Raw genomic sequence first — 18,230 nt, 5'->3', positions numbered from 1 at the left:
ACATAGGTAGGAAGAGGGGTGGGGAGGTCATTGAGGAGCTCAGGGAGTTAGGCTGGAAGCTAAAAGCTAGGACGGACAGAGTCGTCATCTCTTGGTTGTTGCCGGTGCCACGTGACAATGAGGCAAGGAATAGGGAGAGAGTGCAGTTGAACATGTGGCTGCAAGGATGGTGTAGGAGGGAGAGCTTCAGGTATTTGGACAATTGGACTGCATTCTGGGGAAGGTGGGACCTGTACAAGCAGGACGGGTTGTACCTGAACCAGAAGGGCACCAATATCCTGGGAGGTAGGTTTGCTAGCACTCTTCGGTGGGGGGGGTTTAAACAAATTTGGCAGGGGGATGGGATCCGGACTTGTAGTCCAGCAAGTAGGTTAGCTGTTTTTCAGGATGTCTAGGAATGTAGGGAGGCTGTGGAGAAGGTAGCACTGACAGGGAATACTTGCGGACACAGAGATGGGCTCAAGTGTGTATACTTCAACGCAAGGAGTATCAGAAATAAGGTGGGTGAACTTAAGGCATGGATCAGTACTTGGGACTATGATGTTGTGGCCATCACAGAAACGTGGATAGAAGAGGGACAGGAATGGTTGTTGGAGGTTCCTGGTTACAGATGTTTCAGTAAGATTAGGGGGGATGGCATTGCTAATTAGAAAGGTTATAACGGCTGCAGAAAGGCAGTTTCAGGGGGATCTGCCTTTGGAGATAGTATGGGCTGAAGTCAGAAATAGGAAAGGAGCAGTCACCTTGTTGGGTGTTTACTATAGGCCCCCCCAATAGCAGCAGAGATGTGGAGAAACAGATTGGGAAACAGATTTTGGAAAGGTGCAGAAGCCACAGGGTAGTAGTCATGGGCGATTTCAACTTCCCAAATATTGATTGGAAGCTCTTTAGATCAAGTAGATTGGACGAGGCGGTGTTTGTGCAGTGTGTCCAGGAAGCTTTTCTAACTCAGTATGTAGATTGTCCGACCAGAGGGGAGGCCATATTGGATTTGGTACTCGGTAACGAACTGGGACAAGTGATGGGCTTGTTTGTGGGTAAGCATTTTGGTGATGGTGACCACAATTCTGTGACTTTCACCTTGGTTATGGAGAGAGATAGGTGCGTGCAACAGGGTAGGTTTTACAATTGGGGGAAGGGTAAATACGATGCTGCAAGACAGGATCTGAGGAGCATAAATTGGGAGCACAGGCTGTCAGGGAAGGATGTCGTTGAAATGTGGAACTTTTTCAAGGAACAGATATGACGTGTCCTTGATATGTATGTACCTGTCAGGCAGGAAAGAGATGGTCGTGGTTGAACCTTGGTTGACGAGGGAGGTTGAATATCTTGTAAGGAGGAAGGAGACAGCTTACATAAGGTTGAGGAAACAAGGTTCAGACAGAGCGTTGGAGGGATACAGGATAGCCAGGAGGGAGCTGAAGAAAGGGATTACGAGAGCTAAGAGAGGGCATGAAAAATCTTTGGCGGGAAGGATCAAGGATAATCCCAAGGCCTTTTATGCGTATGTGAGAAACATGAGAATGACGAGAACGAGGGTAAGTCTGATCAAGGACAGTAGTGGGAGACTGTGTATTGAGTCAGAAGAGATAGGAGAGGTCTTGAATGAGGACTTTTCTTCAGTATTTACAAATGAGAGGGACCGTATTGTTGAAGAGGAGAGTATGAAATGGACTGGTAAGTAGAGGAGATACTTGTTAGGAAGGAAGATGTGTTGGGCATTTTGAAAAACTTGAGAATAGACAAGTCCCTCAGGCCCGACGGGATATATCCTAGGATTATGTGGGAAGCAAGAGAGGAAATTGCAGAACCATTGGCAATGATCTTTTTGTCTTCACTGTCAATGGGGGTGGTGCCAGGGGACTGGAGAGTGGCGAATGTTGTGCCCCTGTTCAAAAAAGGGAAAAGGGATTACCCCGGGAATTACAGACCAGTTAGACTTGCTTCGGTGGTAGGCAAAGTAATGGAAAGGGTACTGAGGGATAGGATTTATGAGTATCTGGAAAGACACTGCTTGATTAGGGACAGCCAGCACGGATTTGTGAGGGGTAGGTCTTGCCTTACAAGTCTTATTGAATTCTTTGAGGAGGTGACCAAGCATGTGGATGAGGGTAGAGCAGTGGATGTAGTGTACATGGATTTTAGTAAGGCATTTGATAAGGTTCCCCATGGTAGGCTTATGCGGAATGTCAGGAGGCATGGGATAGTGGGAAGTTTGGCCAGTTGGATAGAGAACTGGCTAACCAGTCAAAGTCAGAGAGTGGTGGTAGATGGTAAATATTCAGCCTGGAGCCCAGTTACAAGTGGAGTTTCGCAGGGATCAGTTCTGGGTCTTCTGCTGTTTGTAATTTTTATTAATGACTTGGAAGAGGGAGTTGAAGGGTGGGTCAGTAAATTTGCAGACGATGCGATGATTGGTGGAGTTGTGAATAGTGAGGAGGGCTGTTGTCAGCTGCAAAGGGACTTAGATATGAGGCAGAGCTGGGCTGAGGAGTGGCAGATGGAGTTCAACCTTGTCAAGTGTGAGGTTGTCCAATTTGGAAGGACAAATAAGAATGCGGAATACAGGGTTAACGGTAGGGTTCTTAGTAAGGTGAAAGAGTAGAGGGATCTTGGGGTCTATGTACATAGATCTTTGAAGGTTGCCACTCAGGTGGATAGAGTTTGTAAGAAGGCCTATGGTGTGTTAGCGTTCATTAGCAGAGGGATTGAATTCAAGAATCGTGAGGTGATGTTGCAGCTGTATAGGACCTTGGTAAGGCCACATTTGGAGTACTGTGTGCAGTTCTGGTCACCTCATTTTAGGGAAGATGTGGAAGCTTTGGAGAGGGTGCAGAGGAGATTTACCAGGATGTTGCCTGGAATGGAGAATAGGTCGTACGAGGATAGATTGAAAGTGCTAGGCCTTTTCTCATTGGAACGGCGAAGGATGAGGGGTGACTTGATAGAGGTTTATAAGATGATCAGGGGAATAGATAAAGTAGACAGTCAGAGACTTTTTTTCCCGGGTACAACAGAATGTTACAACGGGACATAAACTTAAGGTGAAAGGTGGAAGGTATAGGGGGGATGTCAGGGGTAGGTTCTTTACCCAGAGAGTGGTGGGGGCATGGAATGCGTTGCCTGTGGGAGTGGCAGAGTCAGAATTATTGGTGACCTTTAAACGGCAATTGGATAGGTACATGGATAGGTGCTGAAGCTAGGACAAATGTTCGGCATAACATCGTGGGACGAAGGGCCTGTTCTGTGCTGTATTGTTCTACGTTCTATGTTCTATGTTCATCATTTGGGCGTTAAGTGCATCAAAAATTCAACCTAGCCTCTGTTTTGGCATTTCGTCATTTAATAGCATTTGCTCAACATACACAACATGAAATAATGTTTTTGCGACAGTGCACAGGAAACAATGAGAAAAATAATGATGCCATGTACTCTAGGGCATAGCAACTGACACATGGGAATTGTGTTTCCTAAATATGTACTTTACTCAGGAGCTTGGGTTAATGCGCCTGCCTGAAAATCCTTTAGTGTAATCGTGTCGCAAATCTGTTCTTGAATTGCAGCATGGATTGCATGAAACTAGCATGAAGCAGAAATTTCATGAGGTGGTATTAACTAGGTCACTAAACTTATAAGCCCCATATATAGTCTACCTGATTGACATTAAGTTGCATTATGGAATAACTGCTCAGCACAACAGCAATGTGGGCTTTGATTGCACCTCTGTGGGACATTAAAGGCAATGTAGAAATTAAACTTGTTTTTATTTGGTGTAATAAAGCCACAAGAATAATGTTAGTTTTGGCATTACCTGTGCGTGGGATTAAGCAATATCAGTCCCTGGGCTGGGCTAAAAGTCCAGTCATGGAGCGTGAAAACAAAAATCAGTGATATGAACCATTTTCATTCTTCACTTTAATATCCGACAGGATATCAATTTCAGAACTCAAAAGGATCTGCCCAAATCCTCATCATCTCACAGAACAAATCCAGTTTGATCCCAAAGGACAATGGTTCCAATAATTTTCCTCACTGCAAGTGCTTCATGGCTCACTGAACAACACCGATCAAGAAGTTGGTGTCATTAATCCATATGTTCACTCATGCAAAGCATTATGACATTGATGTTAAGAGTAACAGAGTTTCAGGAATGCATTTTGGGGTGTTGTTGGGGAGAGATGGCAATAATAAAAGACAGGTATCTTTCTCAGAAGAGCATGTACTTTCAAGCAAACCATTTTTAAAAATCCTGTTGATAATTTTGACGTCATTAGTGGGATGTACACAGACTTTTTTTTGTTAATGCATTAACTATTCAACTTTCCTTTTACAGCCTTAAAGGTTCCTAGGTTACAATAAGATAAAACAAACTAGTTAAAATTCCCTTCAAAGTCGCTGTGATCAAGGAACCCCCGTGTTCAAATAGGTTTTCATGTTAAGTTTGATAATTATTTTTCAATTTTGACTTAATTGTCTTGTAGGAGTTGACAAGATGTCACCATATTGTAAACCTATATTTCATTACCCCATTCCTCTGCCCATCATATAGTTTTGAATCATTCCATCCATTTCCAGTTTTCTGTCTTTCCCCACTTTTGCTCTTTCTGTCGCATGGGGAGTTCTATGTCCTAGACAGTGAGTTATGTATTTTCAGGCAGTGCATCACAGGAATCTTGTTAAGCTTTACAGCTATACAGGCTGTTATGACTGAATATTTAATCACAAAAATGAGTTGGCAGTTATGATGTACAATGTGTTTAAGCCTTGCAGCATGTGTCTTCACCAGCAATTGAGAACTGTTGAAATCGCCATTTATCAGTGCTATCCTGACAGCTTTATATAACCTTCTGTTTTTTACTTATTTATGAAGATTAAAGGTGCCTTAAATCAACAGTTTCTCATCAGACATATCACCTTTCTTTTTGCACGCAGCTAAACTTTTCATTATTTAACTGAGTTGAAAAGCTCTTTAGTAAATCATAAGGCAACATATTTTAAATATATGCAAAATAATTTTCTAAACTGGGAATATGTAGCTAAAAGCTATTAATGGCACTTTAGAAATAAATTTTGAATGCTTCCTCAAGAACACAGCAGGTGAATGGACTGTTTTGTAAGATACTAAATAATAAAGACCACAGAAGTGCAAACACATATAAAAGCAATGAGTATGAGGGACATCTTTGGGATTTGAAGCATTAAAGGAAGGCAATCCACTTCATATGGAAAGTGAAGGGCATAACCCCTGTTGTTTGTTTTAGCTGAAAAATGTGTTGTTGGAAAAGCGCAGCAGGTCAGGCATCATCCAAGGAGCAGGAGAATCGACATTTCGGGCCTGAAGAAGGGCTTATGCCTGAAATGTCGATTCTCCTGCTCCTTGGATGCTGCCTGACCTGCTGTGCTTTTCCAGCAATACATTTTTCAGCTCTGATCTCCAGCATCTGCAGTCCTCACTTTCCCCTGTTATTTGTTTTATACAGCCAAGAAAAGCCTCCAGTTGTATAGCTAATCTGTACTGTGTTAACTTATCTAAATTGTTAGTGATTTAGAGACTTGCTGCCATTGAAGCCAATGGGATAGGAGGAAGAAAATGAAATCAAAATTTCAGCTTCATTAATGCTGCCTGTTCAGTACATGAGTATGAATGTAGGTATTTTTAATGACTCAACGAGGATAACCTCAATAGTCAAGAGCCTTATGTCAGCTCAAAGTGTCAGCTCAGATGAGCATCACTGTCAGTTAATTAGTCACAGAATAGAAGTGTTGGATTTCATGAATCAGAAGCTCCAAAAAATAAGGAGAAAGTAGGATAACTAAATGCAATATGCTTAAGTAATAGACTGCTACTTTTAATTTGTTAGTGAGAAGATGAGGGAGACAAGCTTGTTGCATATGCCTTGGACACTCGTGAAGAGAACCCAGACACCAGAGGACAGGGATTTTTCGTTTAGCATTGGCACCATAACTTCTGGATCCAATGCAGGTAATGCAACAGGAGGATATTTACAAGGTCAGCTAATCTGTGTCCAGACAGCATGGTTACCATCCTTGTGAAGGGTTCTCTACAAGAGAAGACCCGCTAGCACAGGCAAAGCTGCAATGTACATTTTAGGGGAAGTTGAGAGGGGTGCCCTCTCAGAGGTTTTGATATGTTTAATATTAAAAATGGTGACTATTACTCTGTTCCTTCAAAGGTTTGGTTGAGTAAGTGCAGTGGTTGTGTGCGGCTGGGGAGAACACTCAGTGTGGTCGTTAAGTGCTCGCCCCAGCCTGACGGGCATTGGCCATACTCACGAAGTGGTGGGGACCAGCAAGCCGACTGGAAAATTACAATCAACCTAAATGGCTTTAATTGGCATTTGATTGTGTAATCATGATTCCAGTCTTGTAACCAGGTTCCTTGCATGATCTGACTGCAGGAAAATAGCTATCAGGACTGCGGCAGGAAATTTCATGCCAGTCTGCCTCCATCCCACTCTCACCTCTGCACCAAAATCTCAAATGCAAAATTCTGCTTTGCATAAGGTTGCTCTTCCCAACTTTCATACTGGTGTTATATCTATTGTGAGCATTCAGCATTTAAATTTCAATATCTAATTTTTTTCCTCTTTAAGTTTCCACCATAACATCAATAACGCAGTGGAATTGTTTCCAGCAGTTCTTGAACGTGTCACAGAATGATGCCAATTATATACCAACTACCTGCCGGTTGATAGATATCAGTTTTATCATCACTGCAGGTAGTTATCACATTACTGAGCAAGAACACTGACACCCGGGGAAATATTAATATCCTCATTAGGGAAGAAAAATGTTCAACAATGCAAATAGTTAACAGAAAAAAAACTGCAGTTTATTGTAATATCAAAGGGATATCACTTAATCTCAGGCACAAACTATAATCATTTTTCTTACTGTCATGCAACTTATTTACCCTTTGAAACTACATAATCAAATAACACATTTTCATAAAGAGAAGACAAACAAGAGTCTCATTTACCTAGTGATGCATAGGAGCCCCCATTTTATTTTTTATTGTTAACTCTATGTGTCAGGAAAAAATGGACTGTGTTTGAATGCAAATCTGATATTGGGCTGTTAAGAGCTGAAAAGGATCCAGACAGAAAGGATCAGAATGGAAGGGGTTCCAAGCACTAACACAATAGGCTTGAATGTTCAGGATATCCAGAGGTGGAAAATTACGAAGGTATGTTCCAGGTTGATTAAGGGTAATACAATCTCTGAGGATGTGGAAAGGTTAAGAGGATCATGGGCAAGAGAGTACAATGACATTGATAAGGATTTAATTGTCAATTCAACGCACCTGACTTCTTATGTCACTTCACCATTAGCCTTGTCAAAACCAAAAGTTATTGCCATCTCTTCTTTGTTGCTTTGCTTATACATGGCACTTGGCCAAGCCATTCATCAGTACTCATCAACATTTTGAGAACGTGGGTGGAGAACAAACAAGTGTGAAGTACATTTGTTTGCTGAGTCATTCTTTGTTACTGAAAGCACTGGGCCATCAACCATTCCCTCAGTCCCTGGCTGTTCTCTATCACTTTCCGTGTCCTCACTTTCATGTCCACACTTCTCATGTTGTTGGGAAAATGGTCCTTCCATATTCTCCCTATCATCATGGTCTTCAAATTTCAGAAACTGAAAGCTTTCCTCCTAATGTTATACAGAGTGCAGCAAACAATAATGATTCAGGCAGGACTCAGAAGATTGTATATGGTATTCCACTTGATTTACTCAGGCACTTAAAATTAGACTTTCAAATGCCGATCGACTGCCATGTCTCACTTCTTTTCAGCAAAAAGGCTCTATTATATTTGTTGTAGATTTTTATTTATTCAAATTGCAGGGATTAACCCATTTTTAACCATCCAGTTATTGCGCTTCCAATCATGATGACTGATAAATTGTTGAATTGTTACTTGATGGAAGAGTACAAACAACTAAAACTATTTTCATTCACAAGATAAATAGTGTTGGCAGTACCTGCAATGCCCATGAGTAGATAGTGGTGAACTATCTTCTCAGATGAATGCACCACTTAAACTATATGTGGTGAATGCACTCCCTCAATGCTGAGAGGTAGAATTGCATGAATTTGTCCCAGCAACAAAGATGACATGACAATACATTTCCAAACAGGGATGTTGAGTGATTAGAGTGGTGTTCCTAAGAGCTTTCTTCCCTTGTCCTTCCAGATCTAGGTTACAGGTTTGGGACATGCATTTAGAGTCATAGAGATGTACAGCACAGAAACAGATTTCTTTCCAACTCCACCATGCCAACCAAATATCTGAAATTAATCTAGTCCCATTTGCCAGCACTTGGCCCATATCCCTCCAAAACCCTTCCTATTCATATACCCATGCAAATGCATTTTAAATATTTGAGTTGTACCAGCCTCCACCACCTCCTCTGGCAGCTCGTTCCAAACATGCACCACCCTTTGTGTGAAATAGTTACCCCTGAGGTCCCGTTTAAATCTTTCTCCTCTCACCCTAAACCTATGCCCTCATGGTTTGGACTCCTGTAACCCAGGGAAAAGACCTTATCTATTTACTCCATCCATGCCCCTCACGAATTTATAAACTCTACAAGGTCACCCCTCAGCCTCCGACGCTCCAGGGAAAACAGCCCCAGCCTGCTCAGGGAAACTTTGTGAGTTACTGCAGAGCAGCTGGAAGAGACTATGCTCTGTTGCCAGATTAGTTCACAGTGATAACACTGAAGGTTTAAAGCATGTTTAGGAATGTTTCAAGTGCCTATCAACTGATTTTGCTGAATAGTGCTGAGCTTTTTGCAAGTTGTTGGAGTTAAATCACCCAGGCAAGTGCAAGTATTCCATCACCTTCCTGGTATGCAGTGAAATGATTTGGAAAGTTAGGTACATCACTCATCAAAAAATATTCAACATCCTACCTAGTTTTTAAAAAAAAAAATCAGAGTATTCATACAATTGGTCCAATTAGGCTTCTGGAAAATAGTGTAGAATGTAACAATTTGTTGACTGTCAAGGGAAGGAGGTAAATTTTCTCTGGTTGAAGACAGTCATTGTTTGGTACTTGTGGTGACATCAATGTTACTTGCCGCTGCTCAGCCGAAGCCTGAATGTTTTGTCACATGTGGGACAGCTTGATTCATTATCTGAAGGATTGTGATAAAAACTGAACACTGAAATCACCAGCTAACAGCTATAATTCTGACCTGATGAGGAGAAGGTAGTTAATTACATAGAATTACATAGGTTTCTTGGTACAGGATCAAGCCACATAACCCAACTGGGATAAGTGTGCAGCAGGTTACAATTACTGTGAAACTCATTAGGATCACTGTGCAAGAGGCCAGGAAGCTCGTGCAGCAAGTCAAATCTCAGCTCTTTCCATCTCTTTCCTCACTTCCTTGGTAAAGACAGGTAAGAAACAGTTATTCAATACGTCAGTCATGACCCTTGCCTCCATGTGTAAACCCCTTTTTTCAGTCCCTAATGTTCACAACTCCTCCCCGTACCACTCTTTTGCCATTTACATGTCTGTAAAGGACATCCTTAGACAATCTGAAATATTGGCTGCCAGTGTCTCTGCATACACTCCAATTGCTTTCATTTCCGTTTTGGTTCCTTTCCAAACTTTTGATGTTGCTCTCAGTGCATTATTAACCTACTAACTGAAGGTAATGCTGTTGGTATGGTGTACAGAGACTTTCAAAAGACATTTCATGAAATGCCACAAATCAAACTGGTGAGGAAAGTTTGAAATCATGGAATAAAAGGGTCAATAGCAACATGGACACAAATTCGGTTACACAACAGGAAACAGAGTTGTGATGAATGGCTGTTTTTCGGACAGGAGGAAGGTTTATATTCTAAGTCCCAACAATCATCCTTTGATCATTGTTCTTTCTCTATATATTAATGATAATATAATCTTGGTGTTTGATGTTTGATTTCAATATCTGCAGGTCATTAAAGAACCTGAAGGTATTATGAACCATAAGGAGTATAGTGTGACATTTCTCAAGGATGTGGACAGTTTGGCAGAATAGTTGAACAAGTTGTGGATGAAATTTAATGCAGAGATGTATGAAATAGTTCATTTTGGGAGGAAAAACACAGAGACAACATAAAATAAAGGTACAATTCTAAAGGGGATACAGGAGCAGAGAGCCTGGATTGTTTAGAACTCACTGAAGGTGGCAAAACAGGTCAAGTGAGCAGTTAATTTAATATATGGCATTCTGGGCTTTATCAGGAGTGGATAGATGTTATATTACAAAATACCGCTTTGTAATATGGTTCTGGACACCACATTTCAGGAAGAATGTGCAGACATTAGTGAGGGTGCATTAAGCGTTTTTGAGAATGCTGAGGAACTTCAGTTCTGTCGAACGATTAGCAAGGTTGAGACCATTCCCCTGGAGAGGAGAAGGTTGCGAAGAGATTTGATTGATATAATTCAAAAACATGATGAACCTGGGAAAAGACGACAGGGGAAAAACTGATCCCCCAGTGGAAGAATTCAGAAACAGAGGTCACAGATTTGAAGTAATTCACGAAAGAAACAGAAGGAAAAGTCTCTTCACACAGTGAGTTGCAAGGATTGAGAAAGCACTGTCTGAGAGTGTGGCAGAGGCATGGTCATTTGAAGTTTTCAAAAGCAAGTTATCCATAGATTAAAAAGAATTGCAGGCGAAAAGGAGGGGAGGTGAATTGGTGCTTCAAAGAGCCAGTACGGAGGAAATAGGCAGAGTGGTCCTCTTTTCAGCTGCTCCAATTCTATGATTCTGAACAGTTCATGGTGGTGTTTATGTTCCACTTCAGCCTCCTTCATCTTTCCTCACATAAATCTATTGTTGTACACATTCTGCTTCCTTCGCCCTCAAATGTTTGCTGAACTTCCCCTTTAAGGGATCTAGAACATTCTCCTCAGCCACTACTACCTGTGGAGGCAAGTTCCACTTCTCACTAGCTTTCCTGAAAATACATTTCTCCTGAATCCTTTATTGGATTTCTTGGTGACTATCTTACACTGACGACCTCTATTTATCCTTTTCACAAGAGGAACCAATCTCTGTATCCACTTGTTAAAGCCTTCCATAAATTTAAATATTTTTAGTAGGTCACCCTGCAGCCTTATATCTTGGAGAAAAAAAAGAGACCCAGACTGTCAGTCCTTTCCTGATATTTCTACTATCATCCTTGTAAATCTTCTCTGGACCCTCTCCAGTGCTTCTACAGCCTGCAGGCAGAGGGCTTTGAACTGTTTGTAAAATAGCTCAGATTACCATCGCACAAATCCCGCAATCAGCAACATCACTGACAAATAGAACTTGCTACAATATTTATGTGTAACATTAACAGATCAGCTTCACATGTCCTGTAGCTAGACCCAAATACTTTATCTCAATTTCAAATTAAACAATATAAATTGCAATAGAGATCAACAAATCCAGAATATTCAGAACCTTATGCAAATTTGCAGGGTTTTAATAGCGAGCAAAATTGTATGAAATATAAAACAGATGTCCAGCCCCACTGAGAGAATTAAGTTAGAGTCAGTAGTTTGAATTGTGCAAGTTGATTGCTGGTATGGTTGAGCACACAGATTCAGAGCTTTTGAATGTTTAAAAACTAAGGTAAGGAAATATCTGTTTATTATGGTTGGAACAAACAAACAAAACAAGAAGTAGTGAGATAAATGCTTGGTCAATATTAGCACGCTGGAGGATGAGGCTAACATGTAAAACACAAATGTCAAATGACATTGATACCAGAATGTAACAGGAGTTTTGAACTCTCAACAGTCCAAAGATCACAAAGCAAAGAGATTATTTATTCTACAGAGATCAGATCATTGTCAGTATTAAGGGAACTTAAGAGATGAATAAGAACCTATTTGGTGTATTTGCATGGCGTGAATCTGCGGGTTTCAATGTACTGAAAAACTCCTTGGGCTGTTCCGAGAGTCCACATTTCCCTGCTTCTACCAAAGACATTTTGTTTTCAAGCTAGGGTCTGTTCAACTGCTTCAGCTGTCCTCCCTCACCATTGCCAACTATTGGGGGAAGGTCCAAATTGTTAGCTCCCATACAGGTTTCTAATCAACCTGGTCAGAAATGTTCTTACCTCTGGAGCTGGTGGGACTTGAACCCAGGTCTGCTTGGTTCAGAAGTAGGAACATTACTACTGTACTAAAAGAGCTACCATTCACTCCCTTGCGTAGTGCCCTCCATCACTGCTGTCACTTGTTGCTGGGAATCCCAGTAAAGTAACGCTGAAAATTTATCGGACATCTAACAAATATTTGACCAAATGAGGCACGGGCATCTTAATAATTCTATGTTACATAATATGTGCATTTTGAGACAATGTTCTTACAGAGGTAGAAGACTGAAACTGAACAAATGTGTACCAGTTTTAAAATAAACGGTTCTGAGGAAGAGTCATTCGACCCAAAATTTTATCTCTGATTTCTTTCCACAGATGCTAGCAGAACTGCTGAGCTTTTCCAGTCATTTCTGTTTTTTTTTCCCCTGATTTACAGCATCTGCAGTTCTTTTGGTTTTCAAAGTAAATGGCACTACATTCAATTTTTTCAAGGGTCAACCACATCATTGGCACAATTGCAACCGTAATAATCCTCTCATCAAAATTCTGAAGCTTTGTGGTGCATAAGTAAAACATTGAAAACCAACTTGCATTGATATAATGTTTATCATACAGGATGATGTCTCAGAGTGCCTTACAGATTTCTGAATAAAATGTCAAGTCATACCCTGGCATTATAAGCTGGCTAACAAGCACAAACCACAATAGCCATTGAAGCTTTATTCAAATGTTCTCTCATTAAAATAGGACATATTTCTCTACAAAGATTGCATACAACATAGATATTCCCCACAGTTAAACTGTCTTCTATGATCAAAAAGATAGCTATGACAAGTATTGTCAGTATTCTGGTATTTCTGCTCTTGTAATAAAAAAAATAGAAACACTGCGACATGTCAAAGTTTCACCTGCAATTATTTTGAATTTTTAACTGCATTATGCAAAAATATCATAACACAAGAATTTGTTGTGTACTGTGTATATTGATGAAGGAGATTATTAAAACTCATCTGTGACATTATTGGTCCTTTCTTTCCTGGAATGAACATGATGGTCATCAGCCTTTTAACCAATTGTTTGGGATATTAACAAATTTGACAAGACATTGAAGTAAAAACTTTGGATGAGGATTGAATGTGAGTTCTCTTACCTGCATAGAATTCAGGACTGTATACTGCACCCACAACTGGATTTAATTTCCATCCTAAAAAAGAGTGGAGAAAAAAACCTTTATACGATGTGGGCAGAGAGTAGAACTCCTCTTATAAAAAAGGTAGATTTATTCATTCTATACACAATGAAGAAACATGTACTACACTCTAAAAAGAGCAATAACAGTCATTAGATTACATGTAAGATTCATAGCCCTCATTGAAATGTATGCACAAATACCACATCAGCTTCAGTTGAGAGCAGCTCTTTGCTTTAACACAAAGTTTTTGTTCAAGATCAGAAACAAAAACAGAAATATCTGGAAAATCTCAGTAAGTTTGGTACCATCTGTGGAGAGAAATCAGCGTTAACATTTCAGGTCAGTGACCCGGCCTCAGAACTAAAACACTAATTCTGATTTCTCTCTACAATGCTGCCAGACCTGTTGAGCTTTTCCAGCAATTTCTGTTTTTGTTTCTGATTTCCAGAATCTGCGGTTCTTTCAGTCTTTTAAAGTTCAAGATGCAAGATTCTCACAATTACAATGTGAAGCCTTGTTCCTTCCATCCTAATTGTTGCTGCAGATTCTAAAAATGTCAATTTTAAAATACTTATTTCAAATTTGCATTTCACACTTATGCTAATTGTTCCTTGCTTCACTTTATTTTTCCTTCCATATCTGAATTTGGCCTAAATTTTCATGAAAATGCAGAGAAAATATCGACCATGATGAAAATGGTGGATGAACGTAGGTATCATAAGGAACACTCACAAACATTTTTGCAAAAATTAGACAGTGGTGATTTGTGATTTGTGTTTGCATGGTTTACAGAAGTGGCTGGCTGTTAAAACATCAGGTCAGATAGAGTCATAGAGTCATAAAGGTGTACAGCACAGAAACAGACCCTTCAGTCCAACTCATCCAGGCCAGCCAGATATTCTAACCTAATCTAGTCCCATTTGCCAGCACTTGGCCCAATCCCTCAAAATCCACAACTTCCTCTGGCAGCTCATTCCATACACATACTATCATCTATGTGAAAAAGTTGCCCTTAGGTCTCTTTTATATCTTTCCCCTCTCACCCTAAACCTATGCCCTCTAGTTCTGGACTCCCCCTACCTCAGGGAAAATACATTGTCTATTTATCGTATCCCTCATGCCCTTCATGAGTTTATAAACCTCAATAAGGTCACCCCTCAGCCTTCGACACTCCAGGGAAAACCACTCCAGTCTATTCAACCTCTCCAAATAGCTCAAATCCTCCAACCTTGGCAACATTCTTGTAAATCTTTTCTAAATCCTTTCAAGTTTCACAACATGCTTCTGATAGGAAGGAGAGCAGAATTGCATGCAATATTCCAAAAGTGGCTGAACCAACATCCTGTACAGCCGCAAATGACCTCCCAACTCGTATACTCGATACTCTGACCAATAAAGGAAAGCATACCAAACACCTGCAACTCTACTTTCAAGGAGCTATGAACCTGCACTCCAAGGTCTCTTTGTTCAGCAACACTCCCCAGGACCTTACCATTAAGAGTATAAGTCCTGCTAAGATATGTTTTCCCAAAATGCAGCCCTTCGCATTTATCTAAATGAAACTCCACCTGCCACTCCTCAGCTCATTGGCTTTTATGAACCAAGGACTAATACTCCAAAACATAGGGAGAAGATCTGATAGAAGCAAATCTGAGCAATGTGGATTTCTTTAAGCTACCTTGTGCACCTCTTTATAAAGATAAGGTACTCCTTTGGATTTGATCCTGGGACACCTTTCAGGAATGTCAGGTGGCCTTTAGAATTGTTCAAAGTCAGCAACCATGTATGTAAAATGTGCATTAATTCTTTAACTCTCAAGCTAATTAGAACTATCAACCAGGCTGAGAAAGTAAATGCTAACATTGTCAAAAGCAACTGTCAACAGAACCTATCAAAAATGTAACAAGGATAATGGGTGGCATAGTGGCTCAGTGGTTAGCACTGCTGCCTCATAGTGCCATGGACTTGGGTTTGATTCCAGCCTCGGGCCACTGTCTGTGTAGAGTTTGCACATTCTCCCTGTGTCTGCGTGGGTTTCCTCCGGGTGCTCCAGTTTTCTCCTGAAGTCCAAAGATGTACAGGTTAGATGGATTGGCCATAGTAAATGCCGGGACACAGGAATAGGGTACAGGGCTAGGTTTGGTGGGATGCTCTTTACAGGGTAGGTGTAGACTCAATGGACTGATTTGCTTTTTTCCAAACTGTAGGGATTCTGTGAATTGTGAAAGGGTACTAACAAACTGGCAAGCCACTTAAAGTCCTGCCCATGAAGTATTTGAGCAAACTGTCTAGAGGTTTTCTTAAAAAAATGTCATTGCATGCCATTTCATTGTCCTTTGACCTCAGTTTTAGGGTATCTAATGATTCATGACTGTTGCATGACTCATTTAACAACTATCCATTATCACAGCCAGGTACCTGACATTTCACAGGGAGAAAGTGAGGACTGCAGATGCTGGAGATCACAGTCGAGAGTGTGGTGCTGGAAAAAGCACAGCAGGTCAGGCAGCATTCAAGGAGCAGGAAAATCGATGTTTCAGGCATAAGTCCTTTGTCAGGAATCCTGTTGAAGGGCTTATGCACACAATGTCGATCCTCCTGCTCCTTGGATGCTGCCCAACCTGCTGTGCTTTTCCAGCACCACACTCTGGAACCTGACGTTTCACCATTCGACTGAGTGCTGCAAGTGTGGTTAGAGCTGCTTTGATGCTGATCGATGAATTCTAATGCTTGTTATTATAAAGATTGTGTACTTGACTTCAATAATCTTTGCTTTAAGGCTTTAGGTAATTTAAAGATCATAAAAATAGCATTTCTTTCTTATGTAATAGTGTTTTTTTCCATATGGTATGATAAAACTTAGAATTTACTTTATTGAACTTTATATTACCTAATTTCTGCATGGGTGCTGAGGTCAGTTCATTGTGGATATTGGAGGAATTGGCATGGTAGATCTAAGGGCAAAGGGTTTGAAGTGATTGGCATAAGTTGACATGGGGCTATAAAGAGCTGAACATGTGTTGCTGGAAAAGCGCAGCAGGTCAGGCAGCATCCAAGGAGCAGGAGCAGGATGCTGCCTGACCTGCTGCGCTTTTCCAGCAACACATTTTCAGCTCTGATCTCCAGCATCTGCAGTCCTCACTTTCTTCATGGGGCTATAAAGGACCATCTCTGGGATAGATGGACATATGAAAGCATGGAAGATATGAGGGGTTATGGGTGGGGGGGAAATTACAGGGCAGACTATGGCATGGAAGACAAGGAGGACCAGGGGTGTGTTTACAGGGCGTGAGATACTTTGGGTTGGCATGAATGAGCAAGGGCAGTGTGCAGGTGGTGAGGACATTTGAGGAATGAGTGCTTGAGGGAGAATTATCTTCCTTTTTTTAAACATTTAGACGTAGTGCCAATAAAGGTCTCCTGCCCGTCTGTAGGTGGAGTCACCTTTTGATTTGTAACGCAGTCCATATTCCCAGACTAGGCAGGTCCTCATAAAAGTCAGGCTTATACAACTAGGAATTCTTATGACTCTATGCACTCACCTCGTGGACAAACACCCAGACCTTACTGATTCGCCCAATATACCGAACGTTTCCTTCTCTGTCTCTGCATGGTTTATTTCACAATCTTTGGTCTGATTGCTCACTCAGGTCTCAGATACTTGGTTTTCCCTCACTCAACCAATAACAACTGGACACAAATGCGCTGAAAGGTATTATTGGAACGAACTGTGGCAAGGGCAAATCCAACAAATGGCACATCCTGATGGTTTGCCTGTTGCAACAGACTTTGGAGCATTAATTATCTACCAATCCTAATACAATATAGCACATTGTCTGAGATCATAAATCCAACATTGCACATTTAAAGCTTGCTGAAGGACCAGAAATTTGATATATGGAAATTAAATGATTAATTTTAAAGAATTTTTTCTGCCAGATAGGGAGGAGTAAGTTAATAGCTTCACTGATATAACAGAAAACTCCTGATATTGGCTCCATTATTATCTGCATGCATAGTGACCATGCCACAAGCTGGATATGCAGTGGAACATTAAAATTCCCAGCTCTACCAATCATATCTTTTTTTCCCTTTTAAAAGTCCATTGCAGACTTTATGCACATTAATGAGAATAATTTGGAGGTCCGCATTTTCAACCTGACAGGTTTTCCTAACTTGTACTGCAGCCTCAATTTCATTCCTATGGAATGCCTTTTATTTTCCGCATCTCTGTCACGACATAAATAATGAACCTAATCATAGAGAAAGTTGGGAAAGGTTTCCTTAAGCCCCATTCTCTTGCCCCATGAATTTTATTAAAGCTTCTGCCATCTGGGAGCACCATTGATTAATTTGCCCAGCACAGATTCTCATATGAGCTATTTAAATATATTTCATATGCTGCTGCTATTGCCATCAGTGATCTGACAGATTTCTCTCAGACTTTAAGTTACACTAATGGTCTCTCAATTTGTCCAAGAAAAATCCTCTGAGATTCAGATCGATGTTCACAGCTGAAAGGTTGCCTCATTTTTCATCAGCTTCCTACTCCCTTCCTGATAGCTGGATCATCTAACTTCCCAGAGCTGATGTGGAGAAGACTTCATTTATCATGAAAATAATAGCAATTAAACTTTACTTTGTCTTGTCTATAAGCTTTGTGTTGGCCCATAACTGTGTGGGTTAATCATGCGAGACGTGTGTGGTTCTCTGTGAGCCCACAACAACTAAAATGCCCCAATGTGACACGTAGATAGAAGAGAAATATACAGTCAAACTCGCCAAGGTGCATATTATTTACCTGGGGTTAGAGGGCAATATCTCGTGTTAACAAAACTGTTAAGCCTTCTTTTTCTGATCAAAACAGAAAATGGCATGAAGTGAATCTATCCTTCTTTACATTTCTTTTGTTTT

The 18,230-nt window shown here is 40.7% G+C and overlaps 1 protein-coding gene across 17 annotated transcripts in view; it reads right to left on the bottom strand.

Annotated features, from left to right (window-relative positions):
- Window positions 1-18,230, bottom strand: part of rbfox1 (RNA binding fox-1 homolog 1) — a 1,745,467-nt gene that overhangs the window by 117,082 nt on the left and 1,610,155 nt on the right. For all 17 annotated transcript variants that reach the window (XM_072559568.1, XM_072559572.1, XM_072559574.1 and 14 more), the window contains one exon: window positions 13,275-13,328. In XM_072559568.1, coding sequence (XP_072415669.1) covers window positions 13,275-13,328 — 54 coding nt within the window. The remainder of the gene's footprint in view (window positions 1-13,274; window positions 13,329-18,230) is intronic.

Source organism: Chiloscyllium punctatum, chromosome 40 (genome assembly GCF_047496795.1).
Source record: "Chiloscyllium punctatum isolate Juve2018m chromosome 40, sChiPun1.3, whole genome shotgun sequence".
Classification (NCBI taxonomy): Eukaryota; Metazoa; Chordata; class Chondrichthyes; order Orectolobiformes; family Hemiscylliidae; genus Chiloscyllium; species Chiloscyllium punctatum.
This window is presented reverse-complemented; position numbering and strand designations above follow the sequence as displayed.